The sequence below is a fragment of the Naegleria gruberi genome (genome assembly GCF_000004985.1).
Source record: "Naegleria gruberi genomic scaffold NAEGRscaffold_10, whole genome shotgun sequence".
NCBI classification, from domain to species: Eukaryota; Heterolobosea; class Eutetramitea; order Acrasida; family Naegleriidae; genus Naegleria; species Naegleria gruberi.
In genome coordinates, this window is record NW_003163317.1 from 362,262 (window position 1) to 384,841 (window position 22,580).

Here is a 22,580-nt window from a genome sequence, read left to right on the forward strand (position 1 = left end):
GATGCAAAATTATTGAAATTACAATCACCAATGAATTTATTTGTGGTTTCGAATGGAAAGAATGATATAGTTTATTTCACAGATGAAGAAAGAGTCAAGTCAATTGACGAAAATGGAATTTATAGAATGGTGGATGGTGGAATGCCTCAATCAAATTTGTAAGTTTGCTTCCAGCATGTGTTTACATTTATTCGAATTATTTCGTATAAAAATTAGATTTGGAATTTATGTTTCGGATCAAGGTGAAATATATACGTCATCACAAAAGAATCATTTCATTCAAATGAAATTAACAAAATCATCACAAACAAGTATTTTTATAGGAAGTTCTTCATCTGAAAGTGGATATAGTGGGGATAATCAGCAATTTAATTCACCCAACATCAAATTTTATGAACCATCTTCATTGGTTGTCACTCAAAATTCTATTCTAGTTGCAGATAAATCGAATAATTGTATTCGAAAGATTAATTTACAAGATATGATGGTTTCAACACTTGCAGGTGGACTTGTAAATCATGCAAATGGTGAAAATATTTCTCCGCTTAGTATGCATTCAATTGGAAATGCTCAATTTCCATTCAAGTATAAGAATGATTTGTATTTTGTGGAAAAAAACAATATTTTACGAAAGGTTTCGAATGGAAAGATGACAACTGTATTGGGATGTGAAAAATCACTAACTTATCCAGCAAACATTCCCCAACGTACCTTCGTTCTAATAATTTCATTATCTTATGCTGGAAATGGAAATGTTATGTTTTTTGCAGGTCTAGAAAATTCACTTTACAATTTCAATCTGGATTCTCAAAACTTGACGCTTATCTCAAAACTTGATTATTATACAACTTCATTTGCCTTAATTGGTGATTCAGTTCATAATGCAACAATTTATTATAGAACCGATTTGGGAAAAGTTTGTGTTTTTAAGAATTTAGAGGCAAATCCTTCATATTGTTTGTCCATTCCAGTAACAGGAGCTGTAGATCACATTATTGTGATTCCTGATTTTAGTTATAACGGAACAAATTCCATATTTTACTATTCAGATACTTATAATAGTATTAATGAATATATTGATTACAAGAATGGTTCAATGTCAACTCGCATAACACAATTGCCAACTGTTACATCATTTAGTGGATTTTCACACTATGATAGATATTTCTATTTTTGGAATATGGGACAAATTTATGAGATGCAAATGGACACTTACTCCATAAGAAAGTTTGCAGGAATAGATGCCTTTAATGTTTCTAATACTTTAGTTTATGCCTTGGGTTACAATGGTGAAAATATACCTTTAAATAGTTCAGCTCTGTAAGTTTTTCATTCATGAATAATTTCAAACATGGAAAGTTTTACACCAAGTACTACCAGAATAGGATCTGAAATATATGTCACCAGCCTTTATGGCATTAGTGAAATATCCAATGGAAGAATATTTACAATTGTTGGATTAACTCCAACCTCAAAAACGATAAGTCCACTCATCTTAATGAGAGATCCAATGAAAAAGATAATCTACTATATTGATCTTAGAACTTTAAAGCAATATGATGAGAATACAGGTATTTCAAAATCCTTGTCCACATCAATTTTCTCATCACCAGCCATTCCTTTCAATGATTCACCCTTTTTAATAATGAATACATATCCATTAAAACCGTTTGGACTATTCTCAACATTTGATAGGAAGATCTATTTTAAGGACAATTGTAGAATACTTCGAATTGATCCAGAAACATTGAATTTTGAAACTATTATTGGAAATTCTTGTTCAACTCTAGTTGCTGGAGTTAAGGTATGTTTTTGAGATTTACAATTTCTAAAATTGTTAGGGATTGGATTCAGGATGCCCTACGTTTCAAGAAATGAGTGGAATGACATTTGATCAGACCAATGGTGATATACTAATATCCTTAGAAAACTATAAGATTTACAGATATAATTTACAAACACAAATGTTATCACTTGAATTTACATTTGCTACAAGTACTTCTTATTCTCCTGATGGCATAATAACTAATCAAACTTCTGTTGGGAAAATTACAAATATCCGACATCAAAATGGATATCTATATTTCAGTACAAGTGTTGCTATTAGAAGAATAGAAAAGTTATCTGATAATACATACTATTTGAGAACTCTTGTTGGAAATTCAGAAAAAGGATATTCAGGAACCAATTTACCAGCACTTCAATCTTCTCTTGATACTCCTTCATCATTCTATGTGAAAAATAATGGTGATATTATAATTTTGGATGGTTCTGAAGCTTATTATGTCAGAATGTACCAGCAAAGAACTGGATTATTGATAGATATTGCAGGATCAAGATCTATCTCTTCCAGATACAATGGAGATGGTTTTGTACCCTATCCAACCTTTTCATCTTTTTCAAAACAAGTTGATTTTGATGAAAGTAGTGGGGAAATTTTCCTTATTGATCTTAAATCCTATATACGTAAGATTACTCCAACTTGTAGTGGAAATTACACATTCAACATTATTAATACTACTTGTGATCTGTTAATTAGTTGTAATGGATCGATAGCAACAAGTGGATATGTTTGCAATGGTAATGGGGTCTGTTCTGATTTTGAAATCTGCCAATGTAATGATGGATTTGAAGGAAGATATTGTGAAATTCAGAAAAGTCACCCATCAAGTGATTCTACAATTTTGATAGTCTCAATTGTAATTCCTATTATTGGATCAATATTATTGTTCACCGTTATATTTGTGATTATTGTAATTTTAGTTTGTTTTTGCAGAAACAAAAAGAAGGAAAACTTTGAAATTGGTCAAATGGACACAAATAATATTGAGCTTTCAGATAATACATTTCTTTCTACTAGTTCAAGAATAGTTTCATCCTCAGCCGGTTCCTCGGTAGAATCAGAGAATGATAGCCCATTTTCCAGATACTCAAATATTACAAGAATAGGGCAAGGTGCTTTTGGAAGTGTTTTTAAAGTAACTGATACAAAGGATAGAAACAGACTGAAAGCAATCAAGCTTGTTAAATTTGAATCATTGACTGATCTTAATACAATCATGAAAGAAGCTTCTCAATTGAGTTGTGTAAATCATCCAAACATTATCAAAATGAATGATTATTTCATCACCAATGACAAGTCGTTAATTATTGATATGGATTACTATGAAATGGGTGATTTGGCTCAGTTGAAACCAGAATATTGTACTGAGAAGCTTATCCAACAAATATTGAAGCAATCACTAAGTGCTTTGAAATATGTACACGAGGAAATGAATATTATTCATAGGTATGTAATATTTCTCTCTTGCTTATTGAATTTAAATTTTGAAATAGAGATATCAAACCAACCAATATTTTCATAAAGAAGTTGACTAGTGATAATATTGAGATTGTCTTGGCAGATTTTGGATTAGCCAAAAAGTATCAAGAGTCCAAAGGTCAATCATATGCTGGAACACCACTGTGTAAGTTTCAATAATTTTCATTTTCAACGAAATATGAAAAGTTATGAGTCCTGAAGTGGCTCTTGGTAGTTCATACTCATTCAATACTGATATTTTCTCATTAGGAGTTTCCATATATCAAATTATGACGAATGATCGTGTAACTTCAATAAGCAACTTGTTGATGGGAAATCAATCAGAAAATGCAACTAATATTTTAACGAATCAAATGAAAGAATCACCTAGTCAGGAATATTCTGATGAGTTGATTGAGATTGTTTTGAAAATGGTGGAAAAGGATTTGAATATTAGACCAAACGCCTCACAGTTACTTTCTCTCTCATATTTCAAATAAATTGTCCAGCATTGAATATTTGGTAGAATTGAGTAAATTTTCCCTTTGCACTCTAAAATAAATTCCTACATTATTAATACATTAAATTATTAAATTTGTAATTATTAAAGCTTTAATATATCTTTCATAAACAGGTAAGGCTTCAATGATCAACTTGTAGGAATGTAATGGTTTGGAATTGATCGGACTTTTTCAAAATTGTTGAAAATGTTGTATCTCCACTCCAAGAAAGATGTATCGTCAAATATTAACCAAAGGCTGCTTTGCTTATTTTTTTTAAAAAATAAAATTGTAAACAATCTTAATTATTTAAATTCTAAATTAAGGACAAAATAAGAACTCGTAATTTCTTCACTCACAATTCAATGTAATTAATCCACTTTGTAATACTGTAAAGTTTACAATAAGATTTTTCAAACCAATAAGTCCTTTAAAATTGAATGGTTTTTGTTATCCATTTCTTTATTGTGCTCATCTTTAGTTTCCCTATCACCCTCGCACTTTTTATTGGTCTTTCATTTTCATACATTCCATTCATTACAATACTCAATTCAATACCAATTATCATTTCGCACTGTATTGTTATTTCTGCGACAATAAATTCTGGTTGAATCTTGACCATCCAATTTTACCATTGTTAGATTCTCTAAAAAAAACTGCAAAACAAAATCCAACACTAAATCGTGCCGTTACTTGTTTTTGATTACATATTTAAAAGAGAATTGTGTCGCTTCAAGCCTATACGAGAGACACTCATCAATTTTGAACAAGAAGGATATATAGTAGTAAAATTGTTCATGAATAAGAATAATCAAAATGCGTCTTCTTCCTCTTCTGATAAGAAGAAGAAGAATAAGAAGGATCCATCTTTTAAATTTGTGGATATGACTTCGGAATGGGAACCATGTATGTCAGGCATTAGAAAGGAAAAGAAATATTTTCAATTGAGAAAACAATTAAAAACATGCGAAAACTTTCAGGATAATTACTTTGTCATTAGTATGCCAAAGAAGAGAAAAGGCTCTGGTGCAACTGATGAAGAAGATGATGAAGAACAACAACAAGATAACAATGTTGATAATAGTAATCAACAACAAATGCAATCATCAATGACACAATATGATCCATCACAACAAATACCTCCGAACATCAACACTAGTAATATGAATATTCCAATTATTAATACGAGAAATATTTTACGTTTTGATAATGCAACCCCAACAAGAAATCAATTCACTTTTGTTCCTCAACCTGTTAATCCTCCTGTAAAAACATTATCTAATGGTTTAGTTGAGTATAATAATGTAAAAATTAGTACGGCTTCAAATTTTGATTCTCAAAAGAAAAAGAAGAGAAAATCAAATCCTCAACAACCTCCTCAACATTCTAACATTCAAGAAAATCAACATGTACATAATAATCAACAATACCCTCCTACAAATACACCACCACACTTTAATTCAGATTTTATTGGAAATGCATCAATTATTAGTGCTGACATTGTGAATGATGATTTTGAAAGATATCACAATTTGTCAAATGCTCAAGTTTTGGATGCTAGTTTCATTCCTTTCACTCCAATTGATAATATTTCAATGGGGTCAGTGAATATCACTGCTAACCCTTTACCAGAACTGGATACGGTTTCGATTTCATTTTCTGAACCAATGTCCTTTAATGGTGATTTTAACTTTGAGGATTTACCTGACTTGGAATTATTTGGAAATGTGGAAATTAACGTTTCATCTGGATCTCGGTGACAACGAATTTATTAATAAATTAATTTTATTGTAATAAGTTAAATAAGTTAATTGTGCTAATGCTAATTAGACACAATCCAAGAATACTTGGATTACGAATATGTACACGTACTATAATTCTCTACAAAACTGTTGTCAAAATTAAACATTGACAGATTTCAATTCAATATCAGTAGAAACTTTCTTTGGAGCTTGTTCTTCTTCCTCGCTTTCGTACTCCAAACTATCTTCAGGAACTTCCCAGAATGCTTCATCATTAAAGACACTCTTTTCAGGGAACAACCATCTAATAACTAAGCCAGCAACAACACCTCCAATAATGGCAATACCAATAGTGATTGCCAAAGTAGCAAATTGATAACCCCATTGATGAGTTCCATTAGCAAACATCTTATCATAAACAGCTCCATAAGATGATCTTTGAGCAGCAGCAACACCAGTAGCAATAATGGCACCAACACCACCAATAAAACCAGGAACACAATGCAAGTTGAAAACTCCACAAGTGTCATGTAATTTAAGATACTTTCTCATGTTTGGAGTGAAGAATCTGAATCCGAAAACACTAATAAAACCAGAAACAACACCAACAGTCAATGCACCTCCAGGAAGAATTACAAAATCAGCAACAGCTCCAATAGCAACACCACCTGCCAATGTACCATTTTGAATATCTTCCATAGCAAATAAACCTCCTCTGACTAATCTACTGCAGAAGAAAGAGGCAACAGCTGATCCCATCAATGACAAGATTGTGTTAATAAAGGCACGATATTGAGTTGTACCCTCAGGACTATAAAAATGTGTTAAACCAATTTACAACAAATACAAAACATACCTTAAAGCAGCATTGAAGGAAGGCCAACAAAGGAACAAGAAGATTGTACCAATTAATGAGAAAAAGTCAGAAGTATAACGTGATGATTGCAAAGGATGTCCTTTCAGAGCTTTCTTATTCCATAATACGAAAGAACAGAGTAATCCGAAAACAGCTCCGAACAAGTGAATAAACATAGATCCACCAATATCTGATGCTTTCAAAACCCAAGTTCCGATATAATAATTCAAAGCATAGAAGAAAGTATGAATTAAACCAGCAATAGTCAATTGCAATGGAGTAACCTTTCCGATAATAACACCAAACTATTAAATTATTCACAATCAATTTTAAATGTCAACTAAGAATACTTACAGAAACAAGGAATGAAGCAGCAGCAAAATGTCCTTCAACTAAATCTTGCAATTCAAAGTGAACCATCCATCTTGGATTAGAAACACCAATTTGATCTCCAGTAATTGGGAAACCCTTATTAACACCAGCTCTCCAAAAAGCTTGATTCAAAATACCCCATTGGAAAATAAATGCTGCATTAGTTGGTGATGAATAATTGGAAATTCTCAAGTTTACTTACCTGAAATGAAAAAGTTTAGTCCAAAAGCACTGTAACCGTACTTTCTCAAGAAAGTCATCAAGAATCCGAAACCAACGAACACCATAATACCAACGTCAAGCATTGGTTTATAATAGTGAACAACATCAGCGTGTGCTTCTTCATTCAAATGGGCAAGAGTTGTCTCTGTTGAATTGGTAACAGAATGTTCATAATCAAAGAATACCCAGAATAAAACAAGGAAAATTACTTGAAAAACACCAACAACTAAACAATCACACATATTAATATCATCATTAATAAATTATTATTATCATGACACCACCAATAGTGTTATTATAACAATAAAAGACAGAATAACATACCAACTAGAAAGGTAATATTCTCAGCACCCCAATGGGAATGATGTGCTGCTCCATGTCCTCCTGATGGAGTGGAGTGATGATTCTTTTGTTCTTGTTGTTGTTGTTCAATTTGTTCTTGTTGTCCCAAGCCATTATCAATAGAAGTAGAGGCTCTGACAACATTCTCACTAGCCTCCAAGTCAAGACTACTCGAATTGACAACAGGATTGTCGTGATTAATCATGTGTGTTTGTGATTCATGGTGATGAAGCATTTTTTTAATCGGTCAACAACAAACGATTAATCTTTTAGCTTGCCCAACATGGACTTCCGGATAGGAGAAGGAAGTGGATTTTCCTCCGGGTAGAGAATGAATTGTTTTTTGCATCTCCTCTTCTGTTGTTTGCTTGGTTATAATACACACGCAAGAAATTGATTGAAACACATGATGCAACTTCAAAAATTTCTTGTTGGCCTTTCCGGAAAATGATGAAAATGGCTGTGAAAACAATGGCCCACACTCGTAAGGCTATGTTCCGGCGTGACCATTATTGGACGAGCTCCCACTACGGCTGGAATTGAGATTACAAAATTTCAACTGTAGATGCAAGAGTGCTTTTTAGGGAAGGTGAGTATCCTAAGGATCCTCTGTTTGTGCATTAACGTATTTAAACTATCAAATTATAATAAGTGATCATTCCTCATCAAACTCTAAAGTGCAAGATGGTACAACTTCAGTTGGAGTAATAAATTTGATAGTTTCAAGGAAATTGTGTAATTTGTCTAAATGTTGCTTTGCTTCGGAATGAGCATCTTGAATCATCGTAAATATTTCAATGGCTATTGTACCATATTCCTTGTTATTGAGTTTGTAGCACAATTCTTCATAACAATTTCCATAATTAAATTTGATGATTGCATCCACTTGATGAATATTAACCATTTTCAAATTTTCCAATGCAGAAGCATACTGCTGTGTAGCAATGAAACATTTTGCCATATTGATGTAGCTTTTAAAGAAGGTTGTTTTGGAGAAGTAATTGATTGCTGCAGCATACTGACTCAATTCCAAATAGCAACATCCTAAATTGTAAAAGTAGCTTGGTGTGTCTTTTTCAAAATGAACTGCCTTCTTAAAGTTCTTTATGGCTAAATGATAGTCAATAGGGATACCAGGAAATCCTTGACTGTAGATAAGACCAATATTTGAGAAACCTGAACATTTCTCGTAATATTCAATTGCTTTCTTTCCCATTTTCATAGAAAAGGCAATGTCTGCAAAATTTCTATTGGACAAATTGTATTTCATTACCTCATCAAATATTAACTCAAATTGATGACTCTGAATTATTTGTTCTTCAATTGAGTGAGAAATAAGGGTAGATATATTGTTAGAATATTGGAAAATTGTTGAAATGTTTGGATGCTTTTGTAAATATATTTTCTTTGATATAAGTGAGTAATTGCTTTGGTGCATTCCTATTAAATATTGGACTGGTTCATAACTGTTTGTTAATATTTTTTCCAGTACTTGATCTGATGAAAATACCAATTTAGAATATTCTAATGCTTTTGAATTTCTTCCATTGATAAATAATACCCATACTAATTCTGAATAAAAGCACTTAATTGGTACATCAGTTTCATCTTGAGTATATTCTTGAAAGTTGAGCAAAAGATCATAAATTTCATTTGTTGATTTGTTGCTTATTTGCTTTAGACATGTATGAAAAACTTTCTTGTTTGGGTATGAAAGAAAAAGTGATCTTAGTAAATCTGTTTCTTTCCCTTCCCTAAGAAGTCGGATACATTCTATTGGAATGATTGATTCATCGAATTCATAATGATCTTCCAAAGTGGAAACTAAAAATTGTTGAAAATCTATTAAATCTCTTTCAATACTATAACTAATAATCCTTTCAATAACTGGGACTGGATAGGACATTAAACAGGATTTACAAAGGCTCACAACTCTTTCATCGTCAATAATATTCATAGAAATAATTATTTCAAAATTTGTCAAATCAAACAAGTGCTTGCATCTTTCAAAAATGACTTTGGCCTTATTGCTATCGAAATTGAGTTTCACGTACAAATATTGGGCATACATATTAGTTTCCAAATGTTTTTCAATGACTGATACCATATACTCAGGTATGTCATGTTCAGTAAGCCAAAGGAAAAAAAGAAGGAATTTCTCAGCTTCCTCATTACAATTCACAAGTTTCTCGTAATATTTCTTACATTTGTTGAATTTTCCCAAGAAGAATAAGAATCTTGCCATTTGGATTGGTGTAATTTTGATTAAATCAAAATTATTATCATTAAAATTTCTGTTAACTATTGATATCAATTTGTAATTTTTTTCAGGTGAGACAAAAGTATGAGAGAAATACTTTTTGAACAAGTCTTTACACTTTGGAAGGTTTGTTTTTGTGAGTGTGTACTCTGAAGGAAGAACAAAGCTCCAATCATATGATATTGAACTGCATAAGTGATCAGCAATGGGTTGCAGACAGTCTTGAAACTCTAATCTTGCACTTTTGACGAGAAACTTATACGACTCCTCTTGGTTGACATCTTTCAATAATATTGCCAACATACATGAAACTTCTCCGTATCGTTCAAAACTCTCATTCACTTTCCTCAACACCTTAATGGACTTTTCCTTGTCTAAATTTGAATAAATTTTACCAAGACTCAAGTTTGCCAAGTCGTCATTTTCTAGTAATAAATAGAACTGAATGGTTTTTTCTAAATTCTTTTCAAAAGAGTATAATCCATTTTCGTAAATTGATCCTAGAAAATAGATGGCCTCGTTATTTCTTCGCTTTGCTAAATCTAGTAACAGCTCTAAAGCCATGTCTTTCTTTGTGATATCTCCCTCAAGTATCGAGTATGCTAAAATAATTTTTGACTCTTCTTCAGTAAGGTCGTATTTGGAAAGGTATTCAATTGCTTTTGAATATTTTTTAAGGTGATAGCAGCAAATTCCCAGTAATTCCAATGATTTTGGAGATAACTTGGATAAAACTTTTTCAAAATAAGTGTGAGCCATTTCAAAGCTCCCTGTTTTAAAGTAACAAATTGCAATTTCTTCACTGAATTGATTTGTTTCCAAATTTAACAGATTAAACTGTATGAAATTGGAAAGTGCATGTTCATAATTTGGAGGATTCATTTTGCTATAATATATAAATGCAATTCTATCATGTGACTTTGTGGATTTGTACTCACGAACAGCGTTTTCCCATTCCTTCTTTAATTCAAAAAGCTCCCCTCGCCTTTTTCTTGTTGTAGATGATTGTTTGAGAAGTTTGTTGATATAACAATATTTTTCAGGAATACTCTTCATTGAATCATTCGTGAAGTGATTATCAAAATAGTATTCAAGATTCGAAGAAAACACTAATCTCCTAACAGATAAGTATTCCAAATACATTCCATTCTCTAATTTAGGAAAATCAGCTCCGTTCTCTGAAATTATTGTGTTACAACTCATTTCAGTATTATGAATAAATGTTGATTTCACTTTCAGATATTTCAATTTTAAAGGTTCAGTAAAATGGAAATAGTTATTATTTTTTCCATCAATGGATAATATTCTTAATTTTTCATTTGTAAGTAATGTGAATTGTCCAGCACTTGTTATCTTATTATCATCAATAATTAAAGTGTGAAAATTAATTGGAAGATTTGAAACATTTTCATTTCTAAATAGAACAGTACAATCATCTGAAAGATAATTTGAAGTTACTGATAATGTTTCAAGTTTTGGGAAATTATTTCTATTGAGAATTAAATTAAAATTTCCATCACCTCTCAAGCGATTGTTATCTATACAAATTGTTTTCAAATTTGATAAATGATTGGATTGAAATAAAAGTAAAGCATCAGCTCCACCCAAATTACATCTAATTAAATAAAGTGATTCCAATCTTGTGAAGGGAACATCTTTCATCAAATAACAATCAATTAAATCTTTGCCATATAAATTCATCACATTTTGAAACTTGGAATAAAATTTCAATAATTCTTGAGCTGGTGCGAATTCCACCATCACATTTGTAAAATCACAACAATAGCGAATATTATGTTGTTGTGATTTTAAAATCGGAATAAATTTACAATTTGATTCGGATAACCATTTTGTCAAAATCAATCTATCCAAATATTTACAAACAAGCCTAATTTTTAATAATTTCCCAAGTGGTAGAAATAAAAGAATACTATGAAATAGTACATCATCAGGAATTAGATCTAGTATATTTACATATTCAAAAGTTTTTGTTTTCTTCGGAACAGGTGAAATTTCTTGTTCATCAAGTATACGTTTAGTTGCTTTACTTTTCTTTCGAAAATTGTTGGAATTATAGCTACTACCAATGGGGGAGTATGATTCCGATGATGAGGAATGATAACTCTCCTCACTTTCGCTATCAAAACCCATTTTTTAAAAATCAAGTTAATTTTTTAGTTGATTACAAAATCCTTTACCTGTAAGAAATTTTTAAAATGACAAGTTAAAAAAAATGCTTCAACAAGCCAAGAAGAGAAAGGCTGAGGATTACACATCTGCCGCGGGGGATGAAACTCTGCCACGTAGATCATCTCATGATCCGCAATATATCATCGATAGAGAAGAATTAGAGAAAGTTAGAATTGATGCACTCTATAAAATTGATGAAGAACGTAGAAAGAATCAACAAAAGAGAAGGGAACTTGAAGTATTGGAAAAGGCAGGAAAAGATAATAGTAGCAGTAGTAATAGTGCGTATCATAATAACAAGGTGAAGGAAATTTTGCAATCGGGTGAAAATATTATTAAATTGATGGTTGGAGGGAAAATGTTCATCACTTCAATGTCTACTCTCAATAAGAGAGATAACATGATCAAGACCATGTTGAATTCTGATTTTAAGGTTGACACTGATGAGAATGGATGTATTTTGTTGAATGATAGTAATCCAGAGTATTTTCCAATAATTTTAGAACACATTCGTACAGGTATGTTTTAGAAATAGTTCTTTTTGATCTTTTTTAGGAAGTACAAATTATGTTGGTCTTTGGGAAAATTCTAATGAAGAAAATATTGAAAAGTTAAAGGAATTATTGGTGGAATCTGATTACTTTGGTACAGGCAAGTTGAGTGCCAAAATTGCAAATCTAATTAAAGAATTCAATGCTGACCAAAATAATAACAAACCTAATGAATCAAATAATGAAATGGTCGACGAAGTAGTAAAACCTAAACCAGTTTCAAAGAAAACTAATCTCGATTCTGACCAAGATGCAAGTGATGAAAAATGGTTGGAAAAGTTCAAACAACTTACTCTACAGGAAAAGACAGTTATGGATGAATTTATGAAAAAGACTGAGGATGAGATAGAAAAGGAAAGAGAAGAGCTTAGACAAAGGGAAGCCTCTCTCAAAAAAGAACCAATTACTTTCAATGTTAGAGGTGTGAAATTTGTCTGTGGTATTGAAAAGTTACTTGTGCACACAGAAAGCATCTTTCCACAACTTGCTCTTGCAAGCTCCAATAATGAAATTTTCCTTGACAGAGATAGTGAAATATTCTCTGTTGTCTTTGAATTTTTGGAGAGTGCCACGTTTAACTCTGTCCCAAAAGACATATCAAAGAGAAAACTTGTTTACAAGGAAGCCAGAGAGTTTAAACTTAAGGGACTTTTGGAATTTTTAGATCCTCTTCGATATCCTATTGAGGATGTTGGTGCTGAAAATCTTAAAATCAAGAAGGACGAAGACTTTTTGAGAAATCTTTATGTCTCAGAAAGAGAAAATCCAATTTTAGCTGATCCTTACATTCATTTGGTTAATGTATTCGGTAGCGAACACGCCACAAGAACATTGTTCGATCAATGTGATCCCCCTCAAACTGTTCCTATGATCTTTGACTTTGAAAATCCAATTGAGGTAAGTATTTTGTATTTTTCATAATTGTAATTTTTGTATTTTTCCTTTTAGGCTTCTGAGCTTATCAATGAGTTTTCAAATTTATTGCTTCCTCCAGTCCCAAAACTCTGCTCTACAAGAGCAGAATTTTTCACGCAATTTAATGCCTTAACATGTGGCATCTTTAAGGACATGGATTGGTCAAATGTGTTTGTTGCTGGTATGTATCACTTCAATTCTATAATACTTAATATTTAAATTAGGTGGTGGTATTTTGGCTTGTATGTTAAAAGCTGATCTTGAAAGAGAGGACTTGATAGAATCCAATAGGAACAGGAGGTTTAGAAGCAGATTCTCCACACCTATTAGCATAGAAAAGCCAAAAAAAAAGATATTATATGAAGAAGATGATGGTTCTGAATCTGATCAAGATCAAGTAGATACAGATGGTTATTTTACATCTTCATCTTCTGAAGAAAGTGAGCCAGTTTCCCATTACTCATTCTTCGGCAATGTAACACAAGAAAAAGAAAAAGATTTAGACAAACAACTTTTCGAATATTTCCAAAAATCATATTGGAAAAATAGTGATATTGATTTATTCCTCTATGGATTAAATGAAAAGGAAGCTGAAAACAAAATAGTCTACCTTTATAATTTATTTAAAAAGAATTTAGCTGACATTCCAAATTACGCAAGAAAAACAGGAGAAGAGAGCCATGAAGATATCTTGTTGCTTAGAACTGAAAATGCTATTACATTTAAATTTATTAGCTCTGTAAGAACAGTGCAAGTGATTTTGAGAATTTACAAAGCTCCAGTAAGTTTTAATAATTTTGAGAATTTACAAATCTTTTGGTAAACAAAAGGCTGAAGTGTTAATGGGTTTTGATGTGAATTGCTGTTGTGTTGGCTTTGATGGCTCTCAAGTCTATGCGTTACCAAGAGCCATTCAAGCAATCAAAACAAGATGTAATATTGTGGATCCAGATCGTCAATCAACTACGTAAGTATCATTATAATTGTACTATGTAACATTGTCAATTTAGATACGAACTAAGACTCGCAAAATATGCACTAAGAGGTTTTAGAATAGGTGTGGCTGGGTTTGATGAAAAACGTATCCAGAACGATCTTTTAATTACGGATTGCTTTTATAAACCAAATAGAAGAAGATATGTTCAACCAAAAACGGTGGCAAAGCTTAGCAATGTGACTGGTCTTGCAAAAATTCTCCTTCTCAGACACTCTTATAAGCATTCAAAATTTAGAGCTGGCCTTAAAAGTATTGGAGGAGGAAAGGATGTTGACTCTGCTGAAAAAATGATCTCCAAGTCCAAATACCATGACTATGTGCAAGTCAATGTTTCACGTCGTTACTTCTTTGGTTCAAATGAACAACAGTTTGTTACAGCTAGTCAATATTTCGAACATATTAACAGCAGGACAGAATATCTTATTGAAGAAGCCAAAAAGAAATTATTCTTTGAATATTCGTTAAATAACATTAATGAAATAATTTCAACAACACAACCAAAAAGTGACCTGCCACTACACTTGGAATGGATAACCTATGACCCAGGTCGTCAATATGTTGTAGGAAGTTTCCATCCACACAAACTGAACTTTTTCAAAGATGCATATACTCATGCTGAAACTGAGTGCAAAGCACAAGGAAAGAAAAAGATGAGTAAATATATTTGGCATATATCAGGAAGAGGATATAGAACAACTCTGAATGCAGAAGAATCCAAAAAAGTCGAAACTGCTTACAGACTCTATAATAAGGGAGGTCAGGAAGAATATGTGTTAAATAATGGTAAAATCATTAATTTCGATACAATGCAGGTACCTTCAGGCAGTGGATGGCGTCGTTATAGAGTATTCAGAACTTCTGATTCTTCAATTTACGTCAAGTCGACTTCAGACACAGTCACAGATATACACGAAGTTTTGGATGTAGAAGAAAAATAAAAAACTCGAGTATCAAATTGAAAGTGAATCCGAATTGAAGAAGTGGTGTATTTTGTAAATATTAAGATGTGCCATCTTGTGAAGGTTTGTGATGGTATGGATTAATTTCCAAAGAAGATGAAGAACCTGGACCACTCCCAGCACTACTCAAGGTCACAAACTCCTTCTTTTTATTGATTGTATTAAGATGAATGGCTACGGCCATATCACGATGAATACACCTCATCCCGTCCGATTTGAGAAGTTAAGCATCGTCTAGCCATATCAGTACTGAGGTTGGAGACAACTTGGGAACCTGTGGTGCTGTAGTCTTTTAGATTTAAGAGGAAGTTGATGATAAATATTTCTAATTTCTTTTGTTGACTTGATTGAGTATTGGAAGAGATGTGGTTTGAGAAAAAAAATGAGAGTGTTGGGATTCAATCCTTTTTAAGAAGTGTTCATAGTTCCAATATTTTTGTTTGTTGGTTTAGTGACCGGGGATCAATTTGTTTGTAAAAGTGTACCCAAGGTATGAACGAGAGTTTTGCCTGTGATTGAAAAACCACCAGTGAATGATGACTGTAACATTACATTACATTCATATTGAAAAAATTCCTTAATTCACCTTAGACCAATGTCCTTTCTGAATAAGTGGAAATGATTTCAAGTCTGTTTTAAAAAAAAGAATTAACCATAAGGCAGTGAACATTACCTGTGTTTAAACAATCTGAAGGTTAGAGAGATTGTGAACACTTACTAAATTTGAGCGTGTAGTGTAATTCTAACATCACTATCAGCTCATTTATCTGAAGTGTTGGTGAAACCCATGCCTTTTTACCTCTGTAAAAATTTTAATTTGCACTTCACTTCCTAATATTCTTAAGAGCAATGTTTGCCATATGAAGAGGTTGGATCATACGTAGAAAGTGTTTTTAAAGTTCACATAATGTTTTCATGGTTCATTTTACAATTCTTCTATCTATTTTTAAGCATGATGACGAAATTTTCATCATCATTACAAAAAGTATGATGTCAACATCTCCGAAATTAAAATGCTGATAATGAAGACACATTTTCATTCAAATAATGCACATTGAATGATATTCTTGGAAAAAAAAGACAATTTGCAAACAAGCAATTCAACTAACAACTTATAACAATTCTAACAACTCAAACAAAATGGACTTTTTCAAAAAGATTGGTCAATTCTTCTCTGGATGGCTCAGAGGTTTATTCGAAAATAAGGAAGCCAAGATTCTATTCCTTGGTTTGGATGCAGCTGGTAAAACTTCAGCTCTATATAAGATTCAATTAGATGAAAATGTCAGCACCATTCCAACCATTGGTTTCAATGCTGAAGTGTTACAATATAAGAAGGTAACTTTTAGAGTGTTTGATATTGGTGGTCAGGATAAGATTAGAAAGTTATGGAGACACTATTATCAATCGACGAATGCTATCATTTTCATTGTCGATTCCAATGATAATGAGAGATTTAAAGAAGCTGCCGAAACCTTACGGGAAGTTATGCAGGATGATCTGTTGAAAGATGCCAAGTTATTGGTGTGGGCTAATAAGCAAGATTTGCCAAGAGCTGCCAATGTTAAAGATATGGTCAATACTTTGAAATTACACGAGATTAAGCAAGAATGGTTTATACAACCATGTAGTGCCCTGTCTGGCACTGGATTATTCGAAGGTTTGGATTGGTTATCCAGTAAATTATAAATGAAAACATTGATATCTCATAATTCAAACTTGTCAAATAGGATTGTCATCATATTAGCCTCCTTCAATTCGAATCCATTATTGCACAACAATTCCCACAATGCAAATGTAGAATTGGTCAAAAATCATCAGCACTTTGACTCGAATTTAAGACAACTTGAGAAATTTGTTGTCCTACGGCTTCTCTTACATCAATGCATTCCTTGGTTGGTTTCTTGGCGGTAACCTTGGCACCCAATGGAATTCCTTTAATTTCACCTTGAACCATAGCAGAAACTGCCGAAAGTTGTGCTAGTTCATAGGCAGAGAATTGTTGCTCTTCTACACTTCTTGATTGGAACAATGTTAGCTGGTGGAGGTGGAGTTGGTATTTTGATTATTGTTAAAATTGTTTTTTTGTTTTGGATAAATTTGATCGTTTATTTATCAACCACAAGTTTCTCTTTCTAAATAGATAAAATTCAAAGATGATAAATAAATGGTCACGTAGCAAGCTTTTCAAAACAACAAACTTACTGAACCAACAATCAATAGATTCGTTGCCTTCACCGTTCATACAGTCAAAGACTGTAGCGGGATTGTCGCCATATTCCTGGCAGGCTTCCCGTCTAAAATTACAAAATGAAAAACTATTTCCAAGATTTCAAATTTTTTCTCCATTGATTTTCTTAAGAAGAATATTCTAATTATTGTTTCTTCACTTATCAGTATTCTTCATTGTAATTGAACGCGAAGAAAAATTGTCAAAAAATAAAATTTATGTTCTCCATTCTCTAGATAGATGTTTTGAATTCAACCTTTTCATTGAGGCTATATTCTACATCATCAGTACCAACTGTTTCAAAATTATTCCAAGCCAATAACTTATTCTAATCTCTTCATTCAATCAATTGGTCTTAAGGCAGATGATTTTCTTCCATTATTATTATTTGAACCTTTTGGCATGAGATATTTCTTAATCTCAATAATGTCATCTTTCAATTCTTTCAAATCTCTAGCTTGTTTGTCCTGTCTTTGAAGTACCATACATATTAAATTACCCAAATGAGTAATATCATTATTATTATTATGATGAATTGAAGGATTTGACTTGTATGGTTGAAGCTCCATAGCTGTGGAATTGTCAACTAAACTTGTACTATCAGCTTGATTAATTTCCTCATCATCTTTAACCAATTCAGAAGCAACAATGGATTCGTCAATACCTTCATCATTAATAATTGAACGATGATTAAATCCAGTTGAGTTATGACCAGAATTATGATGAGGAAGTGGAGAAGTTGAAAAAAGGTCATCATTCATGCTATGTTCATTGAAAAACAATCCAGGTGAATGTTTAGAAAGGAATGGTGAATCATCTCCAACATTTCCATCCATCATCATTAAATCAGCACCACCACTATTATTTTGATGATAATGATGATAATTATTTAATAAATTTGATGATGATGAAGAAGGTGTAGTGACCAATGATGTTGTAGTATGATGGTTGTTATTTATTGAATCGGTTACATCAACAATTTGATTGAAACTTGCTGCTGCCAAAGAAGAGGCAGGATAACCATTCACAAAATTTGTAGATGAGCCTGTACTAGTACTAGTGGTTGTTGTTGGTTGAAGTGCAAGTGCAGCTGGATTAGAACCAGCTCCTGTTGTTGTTGGCATTACTAAATTATGATGATGAAACATGGCTGCTGCATTAAAAGCACCAACTCCTCCAGCTGTTGTTGGAAGTAAAATCATGGGACAAAATTGGTGATTAGGAATCAAGGCTAATTGTTGTTGTGTTGTTGATGTTGTTGTTGCTGCTGTTGCTGTTGCTGTTGAACAGGAACATAATCAACACATTCAATATGTTTGGTAATACATCTCTGACATGGTCTCTCATGAGAACATTTAACTTTAGCCTTGTGGCAACTTATACAGGCTCTTTTAGTATAGGGTGTTTTAACGACACGTTTGTTTTTTGTATTGTTGGTATCATTATCGGGAGGTGAAGTTGTTGTTGTTGATTGCTCTGAATCATCTGATTGTTGTTGTTGCTGCAGTGTATTTGTGCTACCACCACGTGATGTGCTTTTGGGCATTTGTTTTTTTGAGTTGTTGGTTGAATTTGAACGAATTCACTTTTTGAACAGAATATTTATTATTAGAATAGGAAATTGGTTTCCTATACTTCCGAAAGATTCCTTCGAGCTCAACTTCCGAAATTTTATTGTTTTTCAAATACTGCTAATTTCATTGTTCCTTAAAGATTACATTGTATTGAAACACACAATTAAATATTTTAATATTTTAATATATTTACTTTTGACTTGATGTGTTTAATAAATTTTCGTTAGGATTTTATCTGTTAATTGATTGGATGGAAATGAAAAATTTAAAAGAAAAAAAATGAGAAGATCCACTGCACAGTTATTTCAATTCATGGCTAGGCAATCATCATGCCTCAATAAGAAGCCTTCCAATATTTTAAATAATTACATGATGAATAATAACTTGTTAATTACAAGAGTAGTTGTACAACAACAACATTTTGCTACTCATAATAGTAAATTATTTGCATCGGATAATTCCGAAATTAATGATATGGAAATTAAATCTTGGGAAATTATTAGAAATAAAGTGCCATCTCATCTTCCAAAAGGATCAAGTAAATACTTGAAAGAATTAGATAGACTAATCTATCAATATGTATCCAAGACTAGAAGAGGATCAACAAAGAATACAATTCATGATGTCACTCTTATTAATTCACTTGCTAAACTATCGGAAACTTTAAAGAAAGGAGAAGAGAAGAATAATTTAGGAGTTTATTTGGAATTAATTAATATTTCATGTTATTTTGGCTATTTACCATTTGCTTTACATTTGGTTAACAGTGTTCATAGTCAATTTAAATTTACATTAGATTACAAAACATATAGAGATATTGTGAATTGTTTTATTGAAAATGAGAAATTTGATGAATGTTTCAATTTTATTGTTGACTTGGAGGATAAACATGGATTAAGACCAAATTATCAACTTTACTTACCTTTATATTTGTCAATGAAAGAAATTCTTTCTGAAAATGACAAGAAGGCTCAAAACTACATGATTTCAACTGCAATTCTTAATCAAATGATTCCAAGATTATCAGAAGACCAAAAATTATTAAACGACGTTTTAAGTCGTGATAAGTTCACAACAGGATTGTTGGGAAGAAATGTAGCATCTCATGAAGATGATCCTCGTTCTGGTCTTGGATATTACCAAGAGTACGATCAATTAGGGGATCACCACCATCATTATCATTGTGGTGATGAATCTTGTGCAGCTCCTCATTCAGAATTAAATTGGTGGGAACCAAATGAAAGAGATTTACTCACTTTCAAAAATGAGTGGGAACACAAACATTAAAGCAAATACTTTAACAATAACATAATTTACTTTACATTTAGAAAATAGTCAATTCGTTTTTGTTTCTTATTTGGTTTTTCGTAGGGGTTGATTCTATACCACTTTTCGTTTACAACAATTTCGTTCCTCTCCATAATATGTGAAATAAATTTTTGTCCTGCTCCTGATACTTCACTCGGCATTTGTCCTTCATTATTGCAAATACTCAATAAATTTGGATAGCATTCCAATATTTCTTCTACAACCTCATAATCCAAATCAAATTTATCACTTGCAAACTGATGAAGAAGTGTTGAACCATGTTCATCTTGATAGGCAAGCTCTTCTTCTTCCATGCAATCTATTCCAAAATCATCCCCTGTGATATGAGAAAAAAGTTGATAAGTATTCAAAAAGGACAAATAGGGTCTAAAGAAATAACTTCTCAAGTTATTGTTATCCTTAAAAATTATCCAAGCCTTATCCAATATTATGATACAATAATCTTCAGCATTGTTTTTGTTGAAGGAGAGAGAGTTTCTAAGTACATCAATAGCTCTATATTTTTCCATTTTAGTAATTGGGTCGAAATTAAAATCCAAACATGGTTTAAAATCAAGAGTATATTTTTGAAAAGTACTTCGAAGATAATTAGTGTAAGGTTGTAAGAATGTTGGAGCTTCAAAAGCAGTATAAAAATAATGCAATTCAGGTATATAACATTCAAATAAGGAATGTCCATGTTTGAAAATAGAGTCCAACATTTTTTTCATATTTGAAAGATCTAAACGGTAAAACGAATGTTCACTGGTCATTTGTGAGAACATTAGTGGATGATATTCAGTCAATTCAAACAAATTCACTTCAATAACGGGTTTGCCCTCTTCCTCATAGCTAATTCTCTTACAAAAATCTCTTTTGTGAAGAGTAATTTGGTAGCTCTCTGAATTGTTGAAATACTCAACAAATCTAAGAGTAATTCTTGCATCAACAAATAAACAGTAGATATCCAATTTTTGTTCGAATAATCCTCTTAAGTCTACTAAATCTTGTATCATTACTGTTGGTCTATAAATTTTCAATTCTTTTCTATTGTCACAAAAATCAATTCTATTCATCAATGGAATTCGTACTTCTTTCAATCCAAAAGCTGAGAAATGGTTGAGAGAATATACCTCGCTTATTTCATTCAAAATTGGAGCACATCGAATGTATCTAAGTTTGTTATAATTAGTAAGGCAAAGATCTTTTCTATTAATTTTAGGATGCATAATGTACAATGAATCAGTTAAGGGATTTTTCATAAATTCTCTTTTTGATAATTCTAAACTAGCTCTAACATATTTTCTTTCTCCAAAATCATCATCATAAATATATAGAGTATCCAATTGTAAAATTCGTTTTTTCATCATTAAAGCATATTCTCTATTAATCAATCTCATCTTGACACAAGTCATAAATTCATTATCCACTCTTTTCATACAGGCTGGATTTAATTTCTTTTCCCATAGTCTAGTATTACAATCATCATCACAATGTTTTTCATAAAATTCATCTTGGCTAATGCCCATTTGCTCACAAGTTATTTTCACATTTCTTTCCATCATTTTGATTCTTTCTGGTTTTGAATAAGTTGGAATGAATGTGATTATTTCATATTTGATTTCAATTGGTAAATCTACCAACATTTCACTCTTTGTAATCTCAAGTTGATCATATTTCTGATTTGAAAGTGTTTTTATATCCATAGTTATCCAATGGGTGGTTACATTATTCAACATTCTATTAATCCTCTCTAATCCTAAACAATCACTTCGAATATTAGTTGACTGCCAAGCTCGAATCTGATTCTTACTGTTAATATCAACAAAATCAATTTGACTAATCTCTAAAACACTTCCTTTTGCACATTGATCAAATAAAAATATCTGAATAGGACTATAATATCTAATTTCATCATTAGAATATCTATCATAATTTTTTAAATTATAGGAAGGATGATTTGATAATGGACGACTAACAAGACATTCACTAGAATAAAGATGTCTCTCATCTAATACTAATACTTCAAATTTATGTGCACTCGGGAAGGAATTTGCTGCATAGTATAACTCTGCCACCAACGATTCTTTGCTTTGGTGTCTTGTCATTTTTTTGATTTTTAGTTTCCACTTTTATATGGAAATTCGTTGCATTGTCAACTTGGCTTATTAGAATGTGGCTATTAATCAAAATCCAGCCCAGAAAATTGTTGGATAATCTCATGCAGTTCTTAAAAACCCCAAATGTTTCTTAAAAAATGG

General features: G+C 31.8%; 8 protein-coding genes across 8 annotated transcripts; 4 read left to right on the forward strand and 4 right to left on the reverse strand.

Moving 5' to 3' along the window:
• Positions 1 to 2,921: 2,921 nt before the first annotated feature.
• NAEGRDRAFT_3447 (uncharacterized protein) lies at positions 2,922 to 3,421 on the forward strand (the record flags this gene model as incomplete). The annotated part of the gene is made up of 2 exons (XM_002680174.1): positions 2,922 to 3,289; positions 3,337 to 3,421. Coding segments are annotated over 2 exons (453 nt in total), but the record flags the coding sequence as incomplete, so codon positions are not given.
• A 1,177-nt stretch (positions 3,422 to 4,598) lies between these two features.
• On the forward strand, positions 4,599 to 5,561 carry NAEGRDRAFT_64516 (uncharacterized protein; the record flags this gene model as incomplete). The annotated part of the gene is made up of 1 exon (XM_002680175.1): positions 4,599 to 5,561. The coding sequence occupies one exon, from the start codon at positions 4,599 to 4,601 to the stop codon at positions 5,559 to 5,561; it is 963 nt and encodes a 320-aa protein (XP_002680221.1).
• Positions 5,562 to 5,574: 13 nt separating this feature from the next.
• On the reverse strand, positions 5,575 to 7,573 carry NAEGRDRAFT_78812 (Rh-like glycoprotein). The gene is made up of 5 exons (XM_002680314.1): positions 7,318 to 7,573; positions 6,974 to 7,219; positions 6,754 to 6,926; positions 6,400 to 6,704; positions 5,575 to 6,354 (listed from the first exon to the last, which is right to left on the reverse strand). The coding sequence occupies exons 1-5, from the start codon at positions 7,568 to 7,570 to the stop codon at positions 5,703 to 5,705; spliced, it is 1,629 nt and encodes a 542-aa protein (XP_002680360.1). The 5' UTR covers positions 7,571 to 7,573; the 3' UTR covers positions 5,575 to 5,702.
• A 417-nt stretch (positions 7,574 to 7,990) lies between these two features.
• NAEGRDRAFT_47108 (uncharacterized protein) lies at positions 7,991 to 10,798 on the reverse strand (the record flags this gene model as incomplete). Its single annotated transcript, XM_002680315.1, has 1 exon — positions 7,991 to 10,798. One exon carries the CDS (start codon positions 10,796 to 10,798, stop codon positions 7,991 to 7,993), a length of 2,808 nt encoding a protein of 935 aa, XP_002680361.1.
• A 1,030-nt stretch (positions 10,799 to 11,828) lies between these two features.
• On the forward strand, positions 11,829 to 15,186 carry NAEGRDRAFT_64519 (uncharacterized protein; the record flags this gene model as incomplete). Its single annotated transcript, XM_002680176.1, has 6 exons — positions 11,829 to 12,303; positions 12,341 to 13,233; positions 13,285 to 13,432; positions 13,476 to 14,032; positions 14,082 to 14,218; positions 14,262 to 15,186. 6 exons carry the CDS (start codon positions 11,829 to 11,831, stop codon positions 15,184 to 15,186), a joined length of 3,135 nt encoding a protein of 1,044 aa, XP_002680222.1.
• Positions 15,187 to 16,347: 1,161 nt separating this feature from the next.
• Positions 16,348 to 16,896, forward strand: NAEGRDRAFT_31492 (ARF/SAR family small GTPase; the record flags this gene model as incomplete). Its single annotated transcript, XM_002680177.1, has 1 exon — positions 16,348 to 16,896. One exon carries the CDS (start codon positions 16,348 to 16,350, stop codon positions 16,894 to 16,896), a length of 549 nt encoding a protein of 182 aa, XP_002680223.1.
• Positions 16,897 to 17,299: 403 nt separating this feature from the next.
• On the reverse strand, positions 17,300 to 18,983 carry NAEGRDRAFT_78813 (uncharacterized protein; the record flags this gene model as incomplete). Its single annotated transcript, XM_002680316.1, has 2 exons — positions 17,300 to 18,716; positions 18,743 to 18,983. 2 exons carry the CDS (start codon positions 18,981 to 18,983, stop codon positions 17,779 to 17,781), a joined length of 1,179 nt encoding a protein of 392 aa, XP_002680362.1. The 3' UTR covers positions 17,300 to 17,778.
• Positions 18,984 to 20,324: 1,341 nt separating this feature from the next.
• On the reverse strand, positions 20,325 to 22,427 carry NAEGRDRAFT_47111 (uncharacterized protein; the record flags this gene model as incomplete). Its single annotated transcript, XM_002680317.1, has 1 exon — positions 20,325 to 22,427. The coding sequence occupies one exon, from the start codon at positions 22,425 to 22,427 to the stop codon at positions 20,325 to 20,327; it is 2,103 nt and encodes a 700-aa protein (XP_002680363.1).
• Between the last annotated feature and the right edge of the window lie 153 nt (positions 22,428 to 22,580).